The 25222-nt window shown below is 56.4% G+C and overlaps 2 protein-coding genes and 2 non-coding genes across 5 annotated transcripts in view; 2 read left to right on the plus strand and 2 right to left on the minus strand.

The window, feature by feature from the left end:
- Window positions 1–10880: 10880 nt before the first annotated feature.
- On the plus strand, window positions 10881–10952 carry TRNAH-GUG. Its single transcript has one exon. It is a non-coding gene; the product is annotated as a tRNA-His (tRNA).
- An 889-nt stretch (window positions 10953–11841) lies between these two features.
- On the minus strand, window positions 11842–11913 carry TRNAH-GUG. Its single transcript has one exon. It is a non-coding gene; the product is annotated as a tRNA-His (tRNA).
- Window positions 11914–14446: 2533 nt separating this feature from the next.
- Window positions 14447–23295, plus strand: LOC119705045 (sodium/nucleoside cotransporter 2-like). The gene is made up of 17 exons (XM_038146981.1): window positions 14447–15075; window positions 15204–15298; window positions 15643–15734; window positions 16126–16315; window positions 16636–16777; window positions 17519–17632; window positions 17997–18074; window positions 18388–18468; window positions 18808–18888; window positions 19024–19149; window positions 20341–20471; window positions 20666–20834; window positions 21009–21206; window positions 21698–21779; window positions 22283–22381; window positions 22822–22933; window positions 23027–23295. The coding sequence occupies exons 1-17, from the start codon at window positions 14890–14892 to the stop codon at window positions 23148–23150; spliced, it is 2100 nt and encodes a 699-aa protein (XP_038002909.1). The 5' UTR covers window positions 14447–14889; the 3' UTR covers window positions 23151–23295.
- A 324-nt stretch (window positions 23296–23619) lies between these two features.
- Window positions 23620–25222, minus strand: part of ALPK3 (alpha kinase 3) — a 32628-nt gene continuing 31025 nt past the window's right edge. For both annotated transcript variants that reach the window (XM_038146980.1, XM_038146979.1), the window contains one exon: window positions 23620–25208. In XM_038146980.1, the coding sequence (XP_038002908.1) occupies window positions 24887–25208 (322 nt within the window). In that variant the 3' untranslated portion in view covers window positions 23620–24886. The remainder of the gene's footprint in view (window positions 25209–25222) is intronic.

Genomic DNA, 25222 nt, shown 5'->3' on the forward strand with positions numbered 1-25222 from the left:
CGGGCCGCCCCCCGCGCACGGGCGGCTGCGGGCTGTCGGCTCGCTCCCGCCGGCCCCGGGCCCGATCCGGCCCCGGAGCGTCCTTCGGCAGCGGGGGAAAGGCCGCCGGGGAGGCAGCCGGCGAGGCAGGGCGGTAAAGAGTCCCTCGTGGGATCGCAGAATGTCCTGAGCTGGAAGGAGCCCACGAGGGTCGCCCAGTCCAGTGCTCGGTGCAGAGCCGCTGCCCGAGAGGTGTTCGGTGGGAGCAGCCCCGTGCGGGACCCCCGGAGCAGTTCGCTACAGGGAGACACTGCAACAGAAGGCTGGCGCTGGGCACCGCCACAAGAAACACTGCGGGAAGGGGTGAGCAGGGACGAGGCAGGGAAGTGCTTGGGAAGAACGCTGAGCTCAAGCTGGATGTGCAGAGACATTGGAGTGAGCGTGCAGGGCTGATCCCCAGCACAGGGGCTGGAGGACACCCCCTGGGATGCTGCGGGAATGTGGCATTTGGAGCAGTCTGTTGGGGCATGGCAGCAGAGCCCGAGGCTGTTGCAGCAACAAAAAACATCCTAACACACATTCTGACTGCTGCCCCTGGACACAGCCATCACCAGCCTTCTCTGCTCACCCACCAGCGAGACCATCTCCCCATGCTCTCCGATGCCCCGGCAGCCCTGTCTCCAGACCTGTGCCCCCAAATCCTTCACATCCCTTCCTAAATACACGCCATCACCCAAACCTGCTTCCAGGCTCACAGGCTGAATCCCCTGAAGGCCATGAAGAAAGAAAAGGCCAGAGACAGGATGCTCCAAGAGCAGGACCCCTGCAGAGGTCCCAGTGCAAGCTGTGAAGCTTGCAGAGGCATCCAGTGAGCAGGGACAGGTGCCGCAGTGTGTCCCTGTGTGTCCTCACGCCATGAGCCTGGTCCTGCACAGTGTGGGGACAGATGCTGGGATCTTGCTGTCAGGGTGCCTAGCTGGGGAGAGAAGTTTCTCATGGTGACCTCCTTCCTACCAGCCCTGTGCAGGAGGGAGAGTGAGGATGGGGCTGCCAAGGAACTGAGCTTCCTGTGCCAGCCTGGCACGGTACATGCCCAGCATGTGCCCAGGGAGCCCACTGAGTCCCAGATTTCCTGGTTCCTTGAGCACCCTCCTGCTTGAGAAACCCATCCAAATTTGCCAGGTCCAACTGGACACCGAGGGAGCTTCCTCCAAAGGGAGAAGACAGCCATGAAACCCAGAAAACAGCACTGGAAATTTCAAAGCATGGGGATTGCAAGATGCAATCAGGCATCAGGGGAAAAAGCATCTGTGAGGAACAAAGTGATCACCAGGCGGTGTTTGCAGTCTAGCAGCAGACCTCGCTCCCGGGCTCTCAGATGGAGATGAAGAGACTTATTAAAATGCAGAAAAGACAGAGATTCTCAATAAATTTGCCTGTCCAGCATTTGGAAGGAAGCAGGGCTAATGGCACTTGAGATTGAAAGCACTTCCACCCTCTATTAGTAACCAAGGAGGATGTTCAGCAACAGCTGTAGGAGATGGCTCTTGTTAAATCCTCTGGCCTGGAAAACACATGCTCAGTGTCTCCAGAGAGGGGACTGAGGAGGGATCTAGCTTTGTGGTAGTGTTTGGTTTTTTTAAACACTACCATCTTAGAGGAATTGCAAAGGTTCTTCCTTCTCTTCTAGTTCTGGCACATTCCCCACATTGCTCTCTCCTTGGAGAGGCAGCTGTGCTGGGGCCGTGCTGGGATTTGACAAAGGTCAGTGGTCCATGCCCATGCAGGACCCCAGCACCTCCTCACCATTTGTTGGGCCTGCTTCTCTTCCAGACTGGCCCAATGTAGCCCTGCTCTCCAATCTGTGCCTCTGAGGGATCACCTTCTCACCTCAGGCTTCAGCAGAGCTTGGAGGGGCATCAAAGCCCCTGGACTCACCTGAGCCCTCAGATTTGAGCTTCCCCTGGATATTGGCTTCCCCTTGGCCAAACCACCCAGGCAGCAACGCAGGCAGCAGGTGAAGAGAGCACAGCTGAGGCGAGAGCCCCCTGGGAGACCCTTTGTGCTTGGGGAGCTTTAAGGGGCCTCCAGAAGGAGACCAAATGACCTTACCACCTGCAAGGCTTGGCACAGGCACAGGCTGCTCATGTTCTCTTCTGCAGTCATGTCAAGAGGCTGGTGACATCGCTCTCTTCTCAGTGGTTCACTTCAGGTTTGGAGGAGCAGGGGCAGATTTCTACATTCCCACTGCCAAAGCCAGGATCTGTCTGCAGCTCGTGCTGCAGCTGGTACTGCTCCGATCCCAACTGTTTACACGCTCCACACCTTATTCCTGTCGGGACCCAGGTTTGATGGCTGCACTGTAGAGACTGACCGTGACACCACAACGGTGGCTGTGATGCCGCTCTGCCTGCAGGTCACCGTGGCTCTCCGTGACAGATGGCTGTCATGGGGTGTTGCGAGTGTTGGGACTGGCAGACGGGAGAGGACGGGGGAGCACAGGCTGCAAGGCTTGCGTGCCAGACTCCACATTTTAGCGTCTCTGTCACACATCCCCAGGTAGCAGGTGCAGCCCTGGGGCTGCCTGCTGCCGGCACTGCCCGCAGCCCATGCAGCCCCCAGGAAGGAGGGAAGGGTGGCTGTGAAGCTGTTTGCACACAGTCCTCAGATAGGAAGATAACAACCCATGGCTGTGCAGAAGTGATTTGTGGTTCACTCTGAGGGACCACAGGAATAGGGGAGGGAGAAGGGCTTACTGCAGTGGTGTGCAAGGATGCAGGGCTGGTCCTCTGCACTGGAATCTCTGCTCCCGCCCTCTTCTCCACCTCTGAAGGGTCCAGGAGCTCTTTGCTGAGATCTCCAAGCTGGTGCTCACAGCATTGCCCTTCCTCTTACCAAAGGAGCTGCTTGCCTGGGTAAATCCAGACAGGTCAGAGCATGCACCAGGAAGAAAAATCCAGATAATGTCTTCCGGGCTCCTGGCAGCCCAGCAGAGAGCTGTGTGCATCCTCAGCCCTCATCCATCCTTCAGGGCCTGAGGAGCTGCTTCAGCTGCCCAGAGCGGTCCTGGTGCTCACCCCCGGCTGGGGACAGGAGCCGTGTTTGGCAGCTGGGCCAAGAGCAGCACACAGCACCTTCCCTGGGCTGAGGAGGGATCATGCCAAGTCTGCACGGCAAAGCTTCCCCTCCAGCTGAACCTTGGGTGGTGCGGACACAGCCCGGCGTCCCCCGGGCAGCAGGTTCCGGTGACTCAGAGGAGAAGGTCCCTGCCCCTGCACACTCCCGGCTGACTCACCCCAGGTGATGTGGGGCTGGATCTGACACTTGCCCAACTGTCACTCGAGTCAGGCGCTGGGGCGGCTCCTTCCCCTGATGCCAGCATCGACCCTGGCTTGCAGGGAAGCCTGCAGCTCCTCGAATCTCCAGGTGCTTCTTCCAGAGCTTCAAACAAAAGCCATTTGCAGGAGCTTTGGAGTGCCTGTGTGCCTGCTCTTTTCCTCCCTGAGAGCAACCCACATCCACCCCACTGTGCAGCAGAGCAGGGACCAAGAGGATGTCACATCTGCTGGGTGACAGCCGAACCAGCTCCGGGGTCTGGGTACAGCAGGGGACGTGAGGACTGGAAGGTGGCAACTGTGACACCAGAATTGCTTCCTGGGAGGCAGCCAGGGAGTCCCAGGCTGATAAATGACACATCTGTTCTCTGCAAATGAACAAAAATTGGCATACGGAGGAGGAAACTGGCATCGTTAGGGAACAGATGGATAAATATGACATATTGGGGAAGAGTCGGTACAGCTCTCTTGCAGTGAATTTCTCTTTTCCACAGCTAGTGCTTTCTTGGAAAAAGCCAGCAGGCCCCTGAGGTGATCCAGCAGAAGTCCCTGCATTTCCACACGCAGATCTTTTGACAAGATGAGGTCAACGGCAGAATCTGCAATAATATTGAATTATTCTGGAAATTGTGGATGCATGCTAAGCATTGCAGGAGGACTTTGAGAGGCGTAGGAAGTTGGTAATAAAATGATACAAAAGCCAGTGTTAGGGAAGTGACACACATGGGGAAACCAAGCCCAGGCTCTTGTCCAAAGTGATGGGTTTGGAGACTGGGAGCTCTGTCAGTCTGTGAAACTGTCCCCTCAGAACTCAGCAGCAGTCAAAACCTCATAGACTCTCTGTCAAGGTGACAGGAAGGGTCAGGAAAAAGGAGAGGTGAAATCAGAGATACCACTATTCCCTAGCCAGTCCCCGTCTACATGCATTTCTGGCCCCTCTATTCCAAGGATACAGCAGAGCTGGAAAATATGTAGAGAAGGGCAACAGGAGGATCCAAGGTCTCTGCACATGGGGTCCCGAAGGACCAGGGCTCTTTGGCACAGGAAGGAGACAGCTGGGATCACAGAGCAGAGATCTGCACAGCGGGGGGAGGTGGGAGAGGCTGAAATAACAAAATAACAGTGATAACACAAGGAGGAGACTCAGCACACAGTAGCCCTCCCTGCCAGGGGCTGCTGCAGATGCTACGTGGTTTAGGAACAAGACCACACAAATCCACAGAAAAAAATCCATAAATACATACTAAATACAAGGACTAGCACAAAGGAGACTTGTGAGGTTTTAGAGGCAGGGATGGTGTCCAGGGGAAGTGTTGCTACGCATTTGCACCAGGAGACTATCAAAGCCTGGGCAGGATATGCACAAAGCCTGTGTCTTTACCAAATGGAGCAAATACCTGCAGGCACTTTTTGCAGCTCTCCAGCCTTTCTGTAAAAAAAAAAAAAAAATGTTATGCAGTTGATAGTATAATGAGGCAATGCTAATTGACCAAAAGAAGAGATGACAACTTGCTGAAAGACATGTGCCAGCTTGGAGCCAGAGCCATCGGTCATCTCCTCAGCCATGCAGAGCCTGGTCCCTGCCTCAGCCCTCTGCAGTGACAGCCTCTGCACATCAGCACCCCGAGTGTCACAGCTGCTCTGTATGTGGTCCATCATCTCATTAACACTTTGACAAGGTGTGGAGAGCACTGGGGATCTTCATTTCCGCAGGTTCAGGTGCAGCATCCTGGAGACAGGCCAGTGAAAGAGCTGGGTGACAAACGAGGAGAGAAAAATGACTGCAGGACTGACACCCAGAGCGGGGGAAACACTTCTTTCACTGACAAATGCAGGGTTTGAGGGAAATTTCCAAACAGCCATTACGTAAACTCTTTGATGTTTTGTTTTGCTTTTAGGTTTTTTTTTTGCAAAATCATTTTGTGTGGGCCCGAGTCCCCGAGAGCTGAATTCTCCCCACTCAGGTCTTGTGGGGACAGGGGAACCAAGACACGGGAGCAAAACCAGGATCCTCTTGCAAAACCAGGATCATGACAGGAAAAACTCATGACAGATGCTGGCTTGGTAGCAACAGATCTGTTATATCATGCAAATTGCATGGCCTCATCCAGCCACCCACTTCCATACTCTAACAGCCAGGTGGATGCTCTTGGATCTTCAACCGTAGCACAAACTCAGTCCCTTCATTGCTGGCCCTCCATTTTTGGCTTTTTTTTGCTCCTACCAAAGGGTTTGATCCTGCAAGGGCAAAACATCATCCAGCTGGGATAAAATACCTGAATTCCTCTTCTGAATGAATGAAGGAAACAGGACTAGCTGCGAGAGCATGGATCTGAACTCAATAGCAAGTGGTAAAGTGGAATTGATTGGAGCTGCCTGCCCTCATCGATCTGAGGCTGAGCAAACTAAGGAGCTGGAGCATTTGCAGCTCAATCAGAGCCATGTGCTGGTGGGGGCCTGTGCTGTGGGGCTGGCAGGGGACCAGAGTGCCCCGGGAAGGGGTTAATGGTGGGTTTGATTAATCCAGCTGCAAGAGCCGTGCTCACACAGCTGGGTCCTTCTCCAGACAGCTTTATGTTGCCTGTGGGCAACACCCACCCCGGTATCCCCTTATATCTCTTAATAGGGCTGTCATCAGCTGTCAGGAAGATGGGCTCAGTGCACAAGAGCAAAACAGTGGCCATTGCTCCCACAGAGAGGAGATCAATTGCAATTGCCACCAGCCCAATTTCTCTGAAAGGGCTGAGAGGCAGAAAATGAAGGTGAATTCAGAGATGAGTGCAAGAAGTGGGGAGGTGAGGACTGGCAGGCTGCCTGGCAGCTCCTGGTGGCCTGTTTTCTGCCCATTCAGCAGCACAAACCTAGGTTAAGAGGTGGCTTCGTGCAGGCCATAAATCCCTGCATGGGGAGGAGGCTCCTGCTGTGCACAGACAAAGGCAGAGTGGGAGCTGGGGCTGGCAGCTGGAATCAGGCAGGGCACACACAGACATGTGGCAGCATTTATTTAGGGCTGCAGGATGGCTGGTTCTCCCCTGGGACACTTTCCTCACATTCCATCTTCAGCTGGATGCTGGACACACAAGGGAGGAGCTCAAGAGGCTGCTCTGGGCTGTGCTCCATGGGTTTTGGACAGGACAGCTTTGATAAATCCCTGGTCCATACATTTTGGGTACCATTTTCTTTGATTTCTGAGCGTTGGAGCCAGGCCAGGGCATGTCAAAATATAACCAAGCAGAAAATCTGTCTGTTAGATCCTGTTTGCCTTCCCTTCCAGTTTTCTTGCTGGCAGACTGGAAAATATCCTTTGAAGTTCAGGCTTTGGAAGAACCAGGACCCACCTCATGTGCTGTTGTGGGTTCATAAAGCCTCTGGAGAGCATCACAGCTGAGCACTCATGTCAAGGAATGCTCAAGTTCTTCTCATTCAGTCCTCGGCGCATGTCTCATGAGCTACATTCGCAGAATGGTTTGGGTTGGAAGGGACCTTAAAGCTCATCTCAATCCACCCCCTGCCACGGGCAGGGACAACTTCCACTATCAGGTCGCTCCAAGACCTGTCCAGCCTGGCCTTGAACACTTCCTGGGATGGGGAAGCCACAGCTTCTCTGGGTGACCTGTGCCAGGATCTCAACACCTTCTCAGACAAGAATTTCTTCCCAATATCCCATCTATCCCTGCCCTCTGGCAGTGGGAAGCCATTCCCCCTTGTCTTATTACTCCTTGTCCAACGTCCCTCTCCAGCTTTCTTAGAGCCCTTCTAGGCACTGGAAGAGGCTCTGAGGTCTCATTGGAGCCTTCTCTTCTCCAGGTTAAGCCCCCCACTTCTCCCAGTCTGGCTCCAGAGCAGAGAGGCTCCAGCCCTCGGAGCATCTTTGTGGCCCTAGAAGAGGATGGCAGGGACAGTATGAGGTCAGGTTGGTGGCAATTGTCTCCCAATTCAGGTGTTTTGTCCTTCACTCCTAAAACCCACACAAACCTTCACCTTCAAATTGTCCCAGCCCCAGAACCTTTCCCTGCTCTTGCTTCTGCATCCAGCTCTGCCCCAGCAGTGCCTGTGGGAAGCTGGGCGTGATGGTAGAGTTGCTCTGATTTCCTTAAGAAGGAAGGTGGGATTTCCGCAGCAGAACAATTTCCAAGTTGGATTAATGGCCTCTGAATAGCCAGAGAGGACAGCATTGGCCTGCACCGCTGCTTTTCAATCACCAGCAAAACACAAAGCACCTCCTCACATCCATCCTGCCTCCCCAGCACCAGCGCTGCTCCTGTGGCTGCTTTAGCAATCTACGAGAAAAAGAAGTGGTGGGGATTCCTCTGCCTCCCATCTGCCTTCCTGAGACTGGGAAAGGAGACCAGGGGCTGTCCCAGTGAGGGAGCAGCTGGAGAGGCTGCTCGAGGGGCAGAGCAGCCGTGACAGCCATGCAGTGATGAATTGTGCTTGTCCCTCTGCCAGCTGCAAGATTTATATTTGTGCCACAGAGTGGCAACGTCTGGGCGCAGCAGCACTCTCTGTCTGGCTGCACTGGTGTTTTGACATTCCAGGCACCTTTAAAATCCCACTGAAAGTAACCCACCGGCATCAGAGGACTCAGAGATAAAACATCGAGGGCAGAGCAGGGTGGGAAGAGCCTGGAGCAGTCATCCTGCCCGGGTGGTGAGCATCCTAAAGGGATCAGGTTACCCAGCAGACGGATGGGGCTCCCAGTGCTCCCACAAGCTCATCTCTTTTCCTTCATCCTGGCAGGTCCAAACCATCTGGACTAAAAAGCACATGGCAAAGGGTGGTTGGGGCCCTGACAACCAGGCAAGGCTTCCTTAGGAGTGCTCTCATCCCAGTTCTGTTGGGGAGAGTTGCCCTTGGCAGGAAGTTGCTGGGACAGGCTACCACTGATGCCAGCAATGGGTGGCAGCAGTTTCTTGCCTCCTCCTTCTCATCCACACCGTACCTTATCTCTGAGTCCTTTTGCACCTCCCTGCTTACTTCCATGTTTGGCTGACTCTCCTGTATGGCTGCAGTGTTATCTCAACCATGCCTGTTCCAGCAGTTGAGGTCATTGCAATTCCGTCAGCTTCCACATTCTAAAAACATCTGCCAAGAAGCCAAATCACAGGCCCCGCTGCCTCCTCCGTGCCACCAAGGAGCCCACACTGTGTGCCTGTGTGAGCAGTGCCCAGCACCCACCCACCCAAACATGGGCTCTGCCTCCTGCCAGGCCAGGAGCTGGGATAAAGGCCATGGTGACACCAGCCTCAGGGGTCACACTCTGCCTGCCCATGCAAATCCCCGAGGAGGAATCTCCTGGTCACCTTGTGTGCCACTGGAGGTTCTTTGTCCCCACCAGCCAGGGACAGCATGTCCTGCCAGAGCATGTCCCACTGTCTCCCATGGGTCCCACCACACTGTCCTGCCCAACGCAGCAGTTGTCCAGACTAACATGGAGCTGGGCTTATCCCTTCACCAGGGACACGGCCCAGCTCATGGCGTTGTGCCACTGTGGAGCAAGGCACAAGAGACCAGGCACAGGGCAGCACGAGGACTTGCTCCCTTTACAAGCTCATGAGCTGGGATTCAGAGGCTGCAGTGATCCCACCTGTGCAGCTCAGCTACCCCTGTCCTGCAGGTGTCTCTTGGCTGGGTTTGTGTCCTTGGTGCAGTCAAGGGGATGATGATGGTGTCAAACTCCTCGGGCATGGGAGGAGAACCACGTATCTCCGTCCAGTGTCACTGCACCTACTTTGTTCCAGCATAAGGACACTGATGGTGACAGGGCTGGACACAGATGAACAAAAGCAGTATCCCTGCAGCTCCATTAGAGACATGCACTGAGATCTTGGCAGGTGGTCAAGAGAGGGAGAAAGGTGGGGCTGGAGCAGGACAGTAGCATGTGGACACTCAGGTCATTCAGATACCCCTTCAGCATCTCCTGGTCAGCCAGTCTGGCATGAGAGAGCATCTCCCACTGCAAAGGATCCCAACATTGCTGAGGGACTGCTGGTGCACACCAGCAAACTGCTGAGGGCAGGACAAGGTGGGCACAGACAAAGGGAGGGTGCAAAAAACCATTCTGTCTTCCTCTGTGAGATCTTTTGGGTGGTTATGAGCAAGATGAGCTCAGAGTGGCAGGAACAATTACTTCACAGAGTAATCAAGGTGCACAGGGTGTTTCTCCAGTTTGCCCCAAGCCTCAGGAAGACTGTTCTAGATGTAGGATTTTCCAGCTGCAGCAGATGCATCAGCACGGATGGGGTGCAGGGACACGGCCAGCAGGGTTGTAGGAGTCCCCTGCCACTCCCTGTACCCCCTCCCATGGGAGATGTGTGTGTGACAAGCGATGAGCTCATCCCGTGTGAAGGAGCTGATGTTTCTGTGACCAGCTCCAGCTCTTCAGAAGGAATGAATCATGCTGAGATAACTCTAAAATATTTTATGTCAGGAAATCTTTTTGATCCCAGGTGTTTGAAATTCTTTGCATATCTGTGAAAATGAAAGAACCTTTAGTACTGGGAGCAGGAAAGCAGCAGCAGTGGTGAGAGCAGAGCCATTAGGTATCGACATGTGCTTGAGCAGGAGAAACAAGGAGACCAGCACAGACTGGTGTGATACCTGCTGCTGTTTCAGGGGCATAAAATCCTTAGTCCCTCTCTTTTCTCCCATCCCTCTGTGCCCAGTCGTCATTAGTCCTGTGTTAGGGAGAAACTTTACTCCCTGAGAAATGCGCAAGGGAGCGAGAAGTGAGGTTACAGCTCGGGAATGGAGTTACCGCAGGATACAGAGGGCTGGGATGAGGGGAAGGGTCAGGATTAGGGTCAGAGCAGGGAGGGCCGAGGGCGGAGGATAAAGGTGAGGGCGTGAACGCCGCGGCTGGGGTCAGACACGGAGGGAGACTCGGGGCTGGGGCCACGGAGTGGGTGAGGACCGTGAGAGCTCCGGGGCCACAGCCTGGGCTGGCATCACGGGGCGGGCGCAGGGCGAGGTCCCAGCCCGGGGCCCATCCCCAGCGCCCCGGCCGCGCACGGGGAACGCGGGACGGAGCTCCGGCGCTGCGCCCTGGGAATGCCCGCGGAGGGGAGCGGGAGCGCCCAGAGCCAGCCCCGTGTGTGATAGGGGACACTCAGAGCCGGCCCGCTGTGTGACAGGAGACACTCAGAGCCGGCCCGGCGTGTGACACTCAGAGCCGGCCCCGTGTGTGACAGGGGACACCCAGAGCCGGCCCCGTGTGTGCCAGGGGACACCAGAGCCGGCCCGCTGTGTGCCAGGGGACACCAGAGCCGGCCCCGTGTGTGCCAGGGGACACCAGAGCCGGCCCGCTGTGTGCCAGGGGACACCCAGAGCCGGCCCGCTGTGTGCCAGGGGACACCAGAGCCGGCCCGCTGTGTGCCAGGGGACACCAGAGCCGGCCCGCTGTGTGCCAGGGGACACCAGAGCCGGCCCGCTGTGTGCCAGGGGACACCAGAGCCGGCCCGCTGGTGCCGCTCCCGCCTCACCCGCCCGGCCCCGCCCCGCCGCGCGTCAGCGCCTCAGCCCCAACAGCCGCCGCGCCGCGCCGCCCGCACAGAGCCCCGGTAGCGCGCCGTGATCGTATAGTGGTTAGTACTCTGCGTTGTGGCCGCAGCAACCTCGGTTCGAATCCGAGTCACGGCATCGCCCGGCGGTACCACGGCACACGGGCTCCGCTTTTTGGCCTTTTCCCCTCCATCGCCGCCCGCGCCGGTGTTTTGTCACGTCTCGCCAGTATTTCATTTTCCTTTCTTTTTTTTCTGGCGGCTGCCGGCGGGGCTGCGGGGCCGAGGCGAGCTGGGCTCGCCCGGTTCGGGGGGGTCTGCAGGCGCCGGGGGGAGAAGGAGCGGAGGGACTGAAACCAAGAAAATAACATCAGATGAAAAAAAGAATATAAAACTAGAATTAACAAATAAAACAATAAAATTAAATTTTAAAATAGACCAAAATAAGACGAGAGGAGAGGAGAGAATGAGGAACAAAGAGAAAAACTGAAATAAAAATGGAATTAAAAAATTAAGTTAAAATTGCATTAAAAATGTAGTAAAAATTAATAAAATGATATCACTGTATTAAGTAAAATAAAAGTAAATACAATAAAATAACTACCTAATTAAATTTAAAATAATACGAAATGAACTTTTAAAATAAAATGAAGTATTAAATAAAATATAATAGAAAAAACTAAACGAAAAATAACAATTCATGACATAAAGGTAAATAAAGAAATAAAAATTAAAAATAGAATAAAATAAAGAAAATTAAAGAAAATATTATTATTAAGTATAGGAATAAAACAGTAAAAATAAAAATAAAATTAAAATTAAGTTACGTTAAACAGATAAAATGAAATAGAATTAAATGAAAATAAATAAACCGAATAAAAAAGTAAAATAAATTTTAAGTAATAAATTTTAAGTTCAAAACAATAAGAGAGAACAACGAATTTAAATTGTGAAATAAACCAATAAAATACGAAATAAACCAGCAGCGGCAAAAAGCGGAGCCCGTGTGCCGTGGTACCGCCGGGCGATGCCGTGACTCGGATTCGAACCGAGGTTGCTGCGGCCACAACGCAGAGTACTAACCACTATACGATCACGGCGCGCTACCGGGGCTCTGTGCGGGCGGCGCGGCGCGGCGGCTGTTGGCGCTGAGGCGCTGACGCGCGGCGGGGCGGGGCCGGGCGCGTGAGGCGGGAGCGGCACCAGCGGGCCGGCTCTGGTGTCCCCTGGCACACAGCGGGCCGGCTCTGGTGTCCCCTGGCACACAGCGGGCCGGCTCTGGGTGTCCCCTGGCACACACGGGGCCGGCTCTGGGTGTCCCCTGGCACACATGGGGCCGGCTCTGGTGTCCCCTGGCACACACGGGGCCGGCTCTGGTGTCCCCTGGCACACAGCGGGCCGGCTCTGGTGTCCCCTGGCACACACGGGGCCGGCTCTGGTGTCCCCTGGCACACAGCGGGCCGGCTCTGGTGTCCCCTGGCACACAGCGGGCCGGCTCTGGGTGTCCCCTGGCACCCAGCGGGCCGGCTCTGGTGTCCCCTGGCACACAGCGGGCCGGCTCTGAGTGTCCCCTGGCACACAGCGGGCCGGCTCTGATTGTCCCCTGTCACACGCCGGGCTGGCTCTGGGTGACCCGGGAGTGGCACACACGGGGCTGGCTCTGGGTGACCCGGGAGTGGCACACACGGGGCTGGCTCTGGGTGTGTCGTGAGTGGCACAAGACGCGGGGCTGGGGGACCTCGCCCGGGCGCGGCGAGGGAGCTTAGAGCAGCGTCGCACCCGCAGCTTTCAGGGTTTCCCCCTTTGCCACCCACGCCCTGCCCCGCGCCCTCGCCCCTCTCCAGCCCCGGGCAGCTTTAGCGGCGGGGCCGGCCGGGTCCGCGGGGAGAAGGCGCGGAGCTGGCGCACACACCGGTTTGTTTACGGGCAGCGTGCGGCACGTGGTGCCCTGAGTGCCCCGTGGTATCATTAATCACCAGTGTCTGAACTGATTCCTGCCAACCCCGATTTGGCACCCTCGGAGCCACAGCACCGCCCCCTGTGCAAACAAAGAGCGGGAGGTACCAGCAGAGTGCACAAACCTGGGCACAGGACTCCCAACATCCAGCGTGAAAAGGTGGTTTCGGACACAACGTGCAAGGGGACGTGTTTGTTGGCTTCCACCCCGTCCTTCTCGGGGACCAGGGGACATCACGCCTTCATGACTTCATGCCACTGAAGCCTTGGAGGCCACGTGTGCCCCACTCTGGTTTTCTTTGGAAAGCATTTTCCGGGACGGGGAAAAAGTTTGATTTCTACTTTCAATATCTCTCCTGAAGGCTCGTTTTGCAAGGGGGAAAGTCCCTCGGCTGACCTCTCTTTGGATGGCACGGTGCCCCGCACGGCCACGCCGCTGGGCTTCCCCTGCACGCCCTTCCCGGCAGCCGGGCGTGAGCCCCGGGAGGAGCCGGACCGGCCCCGGGAGGAGCCGCAGCGGCCCCGGCGCCGCAGCGCCCAGCCCAGCTCTTTGGACCGAGCTGTTAATGGGTAACCGGGACACGGGACCGGGAGCTGCGGGGCCGGCAGCGCTGGCGGGTGAGTGGCGGGGGACGGCGGGTGCCAGGGCGGGGGAGCCGTGAGGACAGGGAGGGCACGAGGCCACCGGGGGTGTGAGGACACGGGGGATGAGGCCACCGGGGGTGTGAGGGCGTGGGGTGCAGGGACACAGGGTGGAGGGTCCCTCGGCCACGCTGCTCCAGAGGCTGCGGGGGACACACGGAACAGGAGTGCAGGGACACAGGTATGCAGGGGGCACTGCGGGCACCCGTCCGCTCCCTCCCTCATTACCTACCTGGCCATGTGGTCCCGCTCCTGAGGCAGCCAATGAGACTGCACCAAAACAAGAGATTTTGGGGCTGGCGGGGTGGGGGACAAGGAGGTGGCATCAGCCCTGGCAGGCACTGAGCCTCAGACAGCGGCACTGCCAGGAACCTGGGATGGTCCTGGAACTCCGAGGGATCCTGGAGGGGTCACTGAGACCAGATGGGCACTGGGGAGTGTCCTTGGAGTGGTGGTGGACTCGGGGAGGGGGGTCCTCCTGATCTCTGCCAGGGTCCTGGAGAGACATCCCTGAGCACCAGGAGCACCAGCGATGTTGGAGGCCCTGGAGGGGCGTGTGAGGTCCTGGGTTCCCACCATGGCCCTGGGTCCTGCCCTGCTGCTGAGGAGCCATGAACCCAGGGACACATGGGGCCAGGATGTCCCAGTGGTTCCCCGTGGTGGCTCTGCTGGCCTGTGGAGCCCTGGCCACACCACCTTCAGCTGCCATGAGGTCCCATGATGAAGGGGATGTTTTCCAAAACTGCCCACCTTCAACTGGCTGTCTTTCCCTTCCGTGGACACTGAGGGAAACTGGCGATGACCCTGTGATCTCCTCCTTCTCTGCACAGAGCTCTACAATTCTCCTCAAAGCAAAGACATCATCTTCCTGCCTCTGTCCTCACACAGGAGTGCTTCTACAGTCAATCACTGCCTTGCCTGCGACTCCCTGCTCTTCCCTCATCCTTCTCCAGGTAGGGGAACCACGAGGGTGTCCAAATGAGATGCTCCAAGGGTTCCTGCTCTGGCATAACACTGGTTCCTCTGGGTTTGCTGGACCAGTTCTCCCAGTATGATGCTCTTTTAGGACCACTCCCTATGCAAACTACCAATCATTCCTACTCCTTGTTCCTTCACTGTATTAATTATCAGCATGAAAGGCTCTTCTTCCTCATCTTACTTGGTTGTACCAAGACCTTTTGAGGATGAAGGATACTTTCTGAAAAATCTCTCTTGCAAAGGGGCTCAAGGAGGCTGGTGGACACTGTCACCAACTTGGAGGAGTACCAGCACTCCCTGCTGCATACAGTCCTCTCCTATAATTCCTTGGAAGCACGGCAGAGTAAAGACCTCTCTAGAGTTACAGGAGAACAAGGAATTCAGCCCACCAGCACCATGGCCTGAGGACCCCATAGGATGGTCCCTGGATGTGCTGGGGCAGGACCTGCTCTGAATACTGAGTGCATGGGGTGTTCTCCTCTCAGGGACCCAAAACTGAAATGCAGAGTGGGACATTTGAGCTTGCCAGAGGTGATGAATCCCATTTTGCTCTCCCCAGCCAGCATTGGACCCTCCCAGGGTTTCCCATATACACTGAAGCAAAAGAGCTTCTGGAGATGGAAGGAAACCAGATAACCCTGGACAGCCTTGACAAGGGCACAGATAACCCAGTTTTCAGCTTTGAGGTTAAGTTCCCATTCCTTTCCCTTCCCTTCCCTTCCCTTCCCTTCCCTTCCCTTCCCTTCCCTTCCCTTCCCTTCCCTTCCCTTCCCTTCCCTTCCCTTCAGGGTGCTCAGTTAATGATGTTTTCCAGGGAGAGAACAGACACTATGAGGAACATGGTGGTCCACGCAGTGAGAACCAAGAGGGGAGAAGAGAAGGGAAAGGGAGATTCTCCTCCTACTGCAGGTGGGATGATCTGTGCAGATGTGTGAGCTCTGCCAGAGACAAACCTGATTTGGGAGCAGAGTAGGGTGGTATTGAGGTGGGGACATTGTCTGATGGCTCTGTGTGGCCTTGTAGGGTGCCACTGGCAGTCTCTGTCCCCACAGCAGGTGCTGGTGAGCGTGCTGGGGTTTCTCACCATGGCCCACCTGTACCACCTCCTGCTGCTGGAAGTGCCCAGCGGGAGCCATGCTCATGGCCGGGCTCTGGTGGGTTGGCTGCACTTGGGGTGGTTTGGCTTAGCTTGGGCTGATCTTCCCTGTCCATCTTCTGCGTCTCTCCTGTCTCTGGCATGTGACTCTCCCCAGGAAGGCCCTGCAGCCAGCATCCAAGGCAAAGCATTTCTGCAAGGCTCATGCCAAGGTGTTGAGAAGACTTGTCCTGGGGCTCCTTGGAATAGGTGAGGACTTGCTGTCACTGAGACTCCACGTCCCCATCCCTTTGGCTGGCTGTGCATCCAGACTCCACTGACTGAACACTGTCAAGTGTGTGGCAGTTGTATCTACCCCCAGCAGCCTCACTGCCCCCTCCTCACCCCACCACTGCTGCCCAGTTGTATCTTCTCCTCACTGTCCCCCTGCCCTTTCTCTATCTGCCCAAAGGACTTACTGTGCCCCTTCTGCTCCCTGCTGGGGTGGTGCTCTCAAGATCTCTTCACGCAAAGATGGGATCCTCAAGGGTGGTGAGGGAAGGACATTGGGAGGAAATGAACCTCATGGTTGGCCCCAGTGAGTTATGAACACGTGATCCTACAGCCCTGATGTTTCTGACTCCCAATGTGCCTTCTCCAGCCTACCTGTGCTACTTCATTGCGGCCTGTTACCTCAACTTCCAGCGAGCCCTTGCCTTGGTGGTCATAACTGCCGTGGTTGTCTTCTTCATCTGCTGGGAGGTCTTCCAGAAGCACTGTGGGGCAAAGGTTCTGCTGCTCCTCCGCCCCGTTGGGAAGTGCTTCCAAAAGTCCTGGCCGTGGCTGAAATGGTGAGTCAGGAGAAGGAAGGGCCAGATCCCTCCCAGCACCTGGGTTCCCTCCCATGGCTCTGCATGTGCCATGCTGGCACCTCGCAAATGGTGAGCATGGCCAGCCTGGGCACCACTTAAAAGCCATTGCAGAGATGTCTGTCTGCTCTGCCTCAGTGGTGTAATGGCTGTTCACAGCCCTCGCTTGTGCCTGAGCCCCAGGTTTCTCCAGATACATGGACCTTACAGTGGCAATTCCACCACAATCGGCTCCTGCCCTTCATGAGCTCCTCTCCCTATGGGGACATCATCTTGCTGACAGGCTGGGGTTTCCTTTGCAGGCTCCTGTGGGTGGCCCTCCTGGCAGGCCTGATTGTGTGGCTGGTTTTGGACACGGGCAGAAACCCAGAGCAGCTCATCTCATTAGGTGGCTTCTGCTTTTTGGTGCTGTTCCTGTTTGCCTGCTCCAAGCACCACGGTGCGGTACGTGTCCCAGGTGTGACCTGACCATCAGTCCCCTTGCAGGAAGTGGCCACCTAGCACTGGAGAACAAGCACTTTGTTCCCCCTGGTATCCCCTTCTCTGGAGGAAGCAGAAGTCCAGCAGAGCTGGACGGAGCTGGGTGCAGCCTGGGGAGCTGAACTGGCTGGGTGGATAGATCCCAAAGCTACCTCACTGCTCTTCTTCCCATTGCTCTCCTTCCCACTTCCCAGCCCAGGGCTATCCTGCATGCCTCTCTCCTGTTTTCTGCCATGTCCCTCATAGTGGGTCAGACCCAGAAACCCAGCACCAGACCCACACCTGGGCTTCAAGTGCCTTGGAGCCTTGGTCAGAAGTGACTGAAGTCCTGGTGGCTTCCAGCCTAAACTGCTGCAATGCTTTGAGCAGTCCCTCCATCCTGCTCCTCCAAAGGGCTATTGAACAAACAGTTTCAGTCTAGCAGGTCCATGCTACCAATCATCATAAGGTGTTTGTGCTTGTATCCTGGGTCAGCCTGGCAGGTTTTGTTCCAGCCAGTTCCAGAGTCTCACCAACTCATTTCTGGCTCTGTCACCAACCCACGTTCATCGGTTTCTGTAACATTTTATTGGTCTCCCCATGATCTTCACCCCGGGGCAGTGTGTGGTGTTTGTCATGTGCTGCTGTTGCAGCAGCTGGAAACTAGAGGGGGAAGCCTGTAGGCCTTGAAAACACTTCAGCTCCTGTTTTGCTTTTTGTCCCCAGGTGTCTTGGAGAGCCGTCTTCTGGGGTCTTGGTTTGGAGTTCTTACTCGGACTCTTTGTCCTCCGAACGACTCCTGGCACCCAAGCTTTCCAGTGGCTGGGAGACCAGGTCCAGGTACTGCATCTGCACATCCCATCCAGTGCCTGTACCCTGAGATTAACAGGAAAAGCAGAGTGTGGCATGGGGAGGGGACATGGCAGAGATTGCATGTTTGGGACTGGAGGGAAGCCAACTCTTCCCTGATTTTCTGCAGCAGCCCAGAGCCCTCGGTGTGCTCTCCCTTTCAGGCTGTAGAAGGGCCCTGTGGCTTTGGGACGGCCCACCAGTATCCCCATCTTAGCTCTCAGAGGGTCATTCTCTGGTGTGCAGTGAAGTGAGCTGTGGGACTGGAGGCACAGCCCCTCATTAGGCAGAATGAGATATCAGGGAAGGACCTGATGGGGATTGCTGTCCTACAGTGTAACTTCTTCCCTTGCAGTACTTCCTGGGCTACACCACAGCTGGCTCCAGCTTTGTCTTTGGGAACACACTCATTGAAGAAGTCTTTGCCTTCCAGGTCAGTCAAGGAATGGGGCATGGGGAGGTTTTCTTCTGGTCTGCCTGTTTGCTGGGTCCTGGAGAGCACAGAGCTAAATGCAGCCAGACCCGCTGTGGTAGAGCTCAGCCATCTCAGAGATGGATCTCCCCCAGCTGTGTGTCCACCTGTGGACTTCCTCAGTGCCATGGAGGATTTGCACTGGTCCCTGTCCCTCCAGCCTGGCTGAGTGTTGTGATACCCCAGTAGTGTGGGCTGGCTGTGCAGTACCATACCATGCCAAGTGCTGGGATGTGTGGCTCAGCTCTCCTTTAACCCTGTGCCTTGCCTGCAGACCCTGCCCATCATTGTCTTCTTCAGCTGTGTGATGTCCATCCTCTATTACCTCGGTGTCATGCAGTGGCTTATTCTCAAGGTAGGGCCTCACTCCTTTATCTGGGATGGCAGTGGAAAGGAGAAGAACCTGTTGGGTTCTCTGTCTGCTATGGTCAGCTGAGAGATGTCCCAGGAAAATTGTCATGGTACTAATTTGGGGTGATTTGTCCTGCTTAAAAGGATAGACACAACCCCTGTCTTTCTAGCATGTCCTTCTCAGAAGGCCAAAAAAACTGAACCCTAGAGCTGATGATTCCACCTGGTCTGGGGGTGCTTCCAGGATTACCTCCATGCAGCAGCCAAACAGTGCCTGGCTCTGTAGCTATCATGGCAGGGTGCCTGGAGCCTCTGTCAACACAGTGGCTTTGTCTTTCCCCAGATCTCCTGGCTGCTTCAAATCTCAATGGGCACCACTGCCACTGAGACTCTCAGTGTGGCAGGGAACATTTTTGTGGGACAGGTAAGGTCCTGGTCTGGCAGCAGATCCAGCTCCTCAGTGCTTGTAGCTGAGCCTGCCGTGGAGAAAGGAGCGTATCCCTTCCTATGAGACCTGTGTGGCCCCATCCCAAGGACAGCAGGGTTTTCTCTTCCACAGACCGAAGCCCCGCTGCTCATCCGCCCGTATCTCACAGACATGACCCTGTCAGAAATCCATGCTGTGATGACTGGTGGCTTTTCCACCATCGCAGGCAGCGTGATGGGTGCCTACATATCCTTTGGGGTGAGTGCACGAGCAGCTGGATCCACATGCTCCCTGCCGCAGGGTACTGACATGCAAGAACTGCCCAGGACTTGGGGATGTGGGAAGAACCCCAAAAGGTGCCTCATGGTCCCCTTCCATAAGCAGGATGAGAGCAGGGTGTCCAGAGTCACCTTGTCCCAAAGACACCTCATCCAGCCCCACCTTTGCTGGCCTGGCCAGAACCCTGGAGCCCTGCCAGGTAGAAGGCAGTGCTATGGGACCCTTACCGTGTGTCCCTGCACAGTGAGCAGAGCAAATCCCACAGAATCATGGGATAATATAGCCTGGAAAGACCCTCTGGTTGGGGGTCTCGGATCCACCCTCCTGCCAACTGAGGTTATGGCAACTGAGGGGATGCCCAGGACCTTATCCAGGTTAGTGGTGAGCATCCTATGGATGGAAATCTCCCCCAACATCTCTGGTTTCCCCCACAGGTACCTCAGACACAAGAAACAATTTTTCTTATATTTAACTGAAACTGTGCACGTGATTCTCACCTTTTCACTGGCTATCACTGAGCAGCATCTCACCTCCAACCCCCTTTTAAATAGAAACAGCAATACCCACCCCCCTTCCTCTTCTCCCAAGGGAAAGTCCCTGCTCCTCCAGCATTGCCTGGGCACTTCTGGCACCAAGCCTCCAGGGATGCCCTCTCTAGTTCATCAGTGCTCTGAACAAACCTTTCCCTTAACCTGCTGCCTGAGCTCCTGCTATTTAAACATTAATTAGTTTCCTTAAATGGGGAACCAAAGGTGGAAGGTCAGAGAAATGAGATGTTGCCAGGGGAGGGGTGAGGCTGGGAGCTTGGCCCTTCGTCAGCAGGTAGAAGGTAACACTGTTATTCAACCTATTGCTCTGATACCTATAAAAGGGGAGAAGGAAGGGACAAGAACGATTATGATTAAGTCAAACAGCAGGAGAGATTAACATCACCAAGGCTACAATCGCTGCAGCTCCAGCAATTGCCTCCATGCAGGCAAGCTGCCCCATGTGCACGGCTGTTTAGATGGGAAAACAGCCAATTTTCCCACCTTCAGCAAGTGGAGAGCCCTGAGCTGCTCTGACTTTTCCTTGGCTGATGCCAGCCACGTGCTGGAATGACCTGGGGTGGCAGGTCACGGGGCGCAACCTTGCGCGGAGGTGCCTATGCCTCTGGTGTGCACGTTGCAGATTGATGCAGCGTCACTGATCGCAGCTTCTGTGATGGCTGCGCCTTGTGCCCTCGGCATGGCCAAACTTGTCTACCCTGAAGTGGAGGAGTCCAAGTTCAAGGGCAAAGCAAGCATCCGCCTCTCCCGTGGGTGAGTGTGAGGAGAGGGGCAGTGGAGTGGGGCTGCACACGTCCACGTACTGCAGGGAAGCCGTGGAGGCACTTCGGGGCACAAGTGGCCCACGGCTGGGAGAGCTGTGGTGTGCACGCATCCATGGAGTGGGCGCTGACCTGGCATGGGGGATGCCCAGCCAGATGAGCACGTTGGGGTCTTTTTTCATGCAGGGAAGAGCAGAACATCTTGGAAGCTGCTAGCAACGGGGCTGCCGCCTCCGTGGGGCTCGTGGCCAACATTGCGGCCAACCTCATCGCCTTCTTGGCCGTGCTGGAGTTCATCAACGCTGCCTTGCGCTGGTTCGGGGAAATGGTGGACATCGAGGGTCTTACCTTCCAGGTATCCCCAAGAGCTGACAGATCCTGCATCCCATACCCATCCCCACCTTTGCCCGCTGCCTCAGTGGGCTGCTGAGACCCTTGCTGGGTTCTTGGCAAATGCTGACAGTGGAGGTCCAATCTGGTGGCTGTGCAGGTCAGCTCTGAGTGCTCCCTTCTGGGATGCTCTTCCCAGGTGATCTGCTCCTACGTCCTCATGCCTTTGGCCTTTCTCATGGGGGCAGACTGGGCAGACTCACCGCTGGTGGCTGAGCTCCTGGGGATCAAGATCTTCCTGAACGAGTTTGTGGCGTACCAGCAGCTGGCCACATACAAGAAGAACCGTCTGATGGGCCTGGAGGAGTGGGACGGGAGCCGGAAGCAGTGGATATCTGTGAGGGGCACCTGCCACCCTGCCAGACACAGGGCAGGGATAGAGCCAGCTGGAATGGGGCATGGGACTTGGCTAGGCAGGTGGGTGGTGGGCAGGCAGAGGATCACAGAACCATTTAGTTTGGAAAAGTCCTCTAAGATCATTGAACCAGGATGATGGAGCTGGGAGTGGGAGGGCACCTATGTCCCGTTAGACCTGGCTGTTTGCTAATGGCTGGGTGTGGGAGGAAGGAGTCAGTGAAGCTCTTTCCTATTTATCCTGCTCCTTGATGGACAGATCATGGTGCTACAGGGCCCCTTGTCCCCCCAGCCTAGCCTCTTCCAGGGAGAGCCTTCATCCTTGCTCCCAGAAACAGCCGACAGAGAAGGGATTGGGGTGGGGGACTTCTCTACATCATGTCTATCTGGGAGCTCCAAAGTGGTGCTCAGCCCTGGGTGCTCTGGGGCTGCTCCTGGGCAGACATGACTTCCCCCTGCTGCTGTGCCCTCCAGGAGCGAGCCGAGAGCATCACCACCTTTGCCCTCTGTGGATTCGCCAACCTCAGCTCCATTGGCATCACGCTGGGAGGCCTGTGTGAGTACGACTGACATCCTGAGTGCCTGGGCACGCAGGGAGTGGGGTCCTGGGTTGGGGAGCAAGAGCTCATCTGAGGCAGGAGGAATTTGCTGTCCTCAAGCCTCCATGTTCAGTCTCTGCCAGATAAAAAACAGGATTTGCATGATGCGACCAGGATGATTTTGCACTGCACCCATGGGCAAAAGCACACCAAGCCTGGATGTCACCCAGCCACAGGGGAAAGAGCAGAGAGACTCTTGTGCTGGGAGTGCTCAGGGCTCAGGTGGATCACCCATGGGGGCAGGGCGGGCACAGTGCTCTGCCAGGACGGACAGACAGCACACCGTGTGCTGGCTGATCACCACATCCTCCAGACAGCAGGAGTTGGGCTGGCCAGGGCACTATGTGGCAGAGCCAGCTCAGGACTGAGGAGGCTATTGTGATGTCCCTACCTGTCCCCCACCCAGTGTAGAGCAGGAGCAAGGATCTGACTGGCCCCACTGTCTGTTTTGCCCCCACAGCTTCCATGGTGCCACAGCGCAAGGGTGACTTTGCCTCTGTGGTGCTGCGGGCCCTGCTCACTGGCATGTGCGTCTCCATGCTCAACGCCTGCCTCGCAGGTAGGTCTCTGCCCACTGGCAGCAGGGCCAGAGAGATCCAGGGAGGGACAGGCACAGGGCTGAAGACCCCATAAATGCAACATTCAGGGATGTAGGTGGCTGGCCTGTCTCCCCATGGCTCTGCCAGAGCCTTCAAACCCTGCTCTTCCCTCATGGCTCTGCCAAGGGCAGCCCAAGCCCAACAGCTCTCCTGGGGCCCCTCATCTTCCTCTGGGCTGGAACATTTCAAGAGCAATTTTCGGAGTATGGCAAGGAGCTTCCTGAAGTCTTGGGGGGTGAGGTGGGGCCTGCACAGTCCCAGGTACAGGATTTGTAAGCAAGTATAGTCAGAGTGTGGGACTTGTGAGCAGGCATGGGGTACAGGGCTCACAGCTTGCTTGGGGTATGAAACTTGGATCCATGGTCCCTCTTAAGTCCCGACAGAAGACCTTGTCCCCCAGGTCTCCTCCATGTGCCAACAGAGCTGGGTGACTGCGCAATGTTCTTCAGCACCACCAACTTCAGCTCAACCAGCTACACTATGTACACCTGCTGTAAGCAGCTCTTTGCCAGGTGGGTGTGAAGGGCCCCAGAGACACCTGATCCTGCCCAAGGACCCAGGTGGTGGGGCAGCAGCTTGTCCTGACCTTGTGTCTCTCCTTCCAGCTCAGTGCTCCAGAATGGGACTCTGTCCTTCAAGGGACCCTGGGATGAGCAGGCCGACAGCGTGCTGTGGCTCAGGGAATGCTGTGCGCACTACAACCACACGTCCTGTGCATGGACATTCTAGAACTGGGGGAGCACCAGGGCCTACAAGGCCTATCCCCAAAAGCAGAAAAAAACCCAACAGAAACCTGAGCGTCTGGTCTTCTCCACTTCAGTGCCGATGGGCAGCTGCATACCCCTCGCAACCTGCACCCTTAGGTGCTGGCCCTGTGGACACAAGGGAGCAGCTCCCAAATAAATTATGGCAACGCTTGTGTGCTTGCCCTCAGACCCCTTCTGGCCCCTGACTATGGCTGTCGTACACAGCACGAGGTCCTTTGCTGGGGCTGCACTCCATGCCCACTGCAGACCTTGCAAGCTGAGCCCCTGTCTGCTGCCAGGCTTAGGCTCTGGGCCCAGCCCCCCTCTTCTCCCCCACAGGACATGGATGGGGTAAAGCCAGGGCTTGAAGGTGTTTCCTTTCCCCAAACACAAAGCCAGCACATCCCACTGTACTTGAGTGCACCTTTCCCAGAGGGACCACAGTGCCAGGGAACAGGCCAGTCCTTCTTGCTTTATTGCACTCGAGAGCACCCAGTCCCAACGCAGCCGTGTTAGGTACATAGGTATTTCACAGTCACCCAACGACAAAGGACCCGGAACCCAGAGCACACCACGCTCCCAGCCCGGCCCCTTCCCTCCATCAGGCTGCACTGAGCCACTGCTTGGGACCCCATCCTGCAGGGTGCTGGCATCCAGCACTCTCCTGCAACGCCCTGAGGAAGGGGATGCTCTGCAGGGTGATGGAGCAGACAGCTCCTGTGCCTGTCCATCACTACCTCGAGCCAGGCGTAGCAGGATTTGGAGTGGGTACTGCCAGCTGCTGCTGGAGTCCACCATGTGCCAAGCAGGGGTGATGCTGAGCACCAGACTGTGCTGTGAGGCTAGGGCATACAGGGTCTATGTATGGCAGGGGGCAAGGAGGAGTGATTCCTGTGGGATAGACACCCCCACGTACCAAGGCAGAGCCTGGTATGGAGGGGAAGTCACCCCTTTGCCCTGCTCCCTGGTATCCCATGTGAGGTAGAGCATCCTTACCGTAGCACCAGCCACCATCCAGAGCAGCACGGCTGCCCTCAGCAGCCACCCAGCAAAGGGGTGGGAGACTTCCCTGGGAAGCAGGGGAGGGCAGGGGTGCAAAATCCCATCCCTATGCAGCTGCTGGTACCAGTGGCAAACACCCTGCCCTGGAACCAGCCAACACCCCAGAGCCCCACACCACAGCAGAGGAGTCCTGCAGCTGGAACCCTCTGCAGGAAGGGTGTGCCGGGGCATTGGCGGGGCTCTCATCCTTTACAGCGCTGGCAAGGCTTGGCCTGGTCACTTTATGGGGATGCAGAGAGGGACGTGAGGTGCTGGGAACCACGAGGGTGTCCAGGACTCCCAGTTTGCTGGGCAGCCAGGCAAGGACATTCTCCCTTGAGCCTGCAAAGCTCGAGGGAGAAGCTCTGTCCCTGCCTTAAGGAAGGCCTATGGAAAGTTGAGAGAGGAAAGCGAGTCCGAGCACGGAGAGGCACATGGCCCCACAGGCTCCAGCAGCAGCTCCTGTAGAGAGGTACTGGGGAGGTGCCCTGCGGCTCACAGCCCCTGTGGCCCCGGCCCAGCCACTCACAATTAGCACACACCACACAATGCAAGCGCCGCGGGCCGGGCAGGAGCCCCACGGAGAAGGCCACTGCCAGGGGCTCCCCTTCCCACACTGGTCACGTGCTGGGCCCAGGTTGGGGGCCAGAGCAGGAATCTCGGCTGCAGCAGCTCTGACTACTGCGGGCAGCCAGCTTTGTTGCTCTCTCCTGACCTGGGTTTGCAGGCTGTTAAGGCCTCCCCTGTTTCTGCAGCTCTCCGGGAGCTCTTGGGGCTCACAGAAGCCTTGCGGGTGCTCTGAGGACTTGTCAGCACCTTCTTCTGGAGCTGGGGGCTGGACTGGGCAGACTTCCTCCCCAGGCAGGGACTCTTGGAGCCCTTGGGCTTGGTTGGCTCCAGAATCTTCAGGCCCAGGATGCTGCAGTAGTGATTGCACCTGTGAGCGGCCGGGAACTGCTCAAGCAGGGAGGGAAAGCAGCTCTCCTTCAGTCCCTGGTACCTGCCAACACAGCT

Source organism: Motacilla alba, chromosome 10 (genome assembly GCF_015832195.1).
Source record: "Motacilla alba alba isolate MOTALB_02 chromosome 10, Motacilla_alba_V1.0_pri, whole genome shotgun sequence".
In the NCBI taxonomy this organism is placed as follows: Eukaryota; Metazoa; Chordata; class Aves; order Passeriformes; family Motacillidae; genus Motacilla; species Motacilla alba.

Coding starts and splice junctions, on each gene's coding strand:
- LOC119705045 (XM_038146981.1), top strand. CDS start 14,890: ATGCAGAGTGGGACATTTGAGCTTGCCAGAGGTGATGAATCCCATTTT. Junction 20,835..21,008: donor TCGAGGGTCTTACCTTCCAG/GTATCCCCAAGA, acceptor TGCTCTTCCCAG/GTGATCTGCTCCTACGTCCT. Junction 22,382..22,821: donor GCTCAACGCCTGCCTCGCAG/GTAGGTCTCTGC, acceptor CTTGTCCCCCAG/GTCTCCTCCATGTGCCAACA.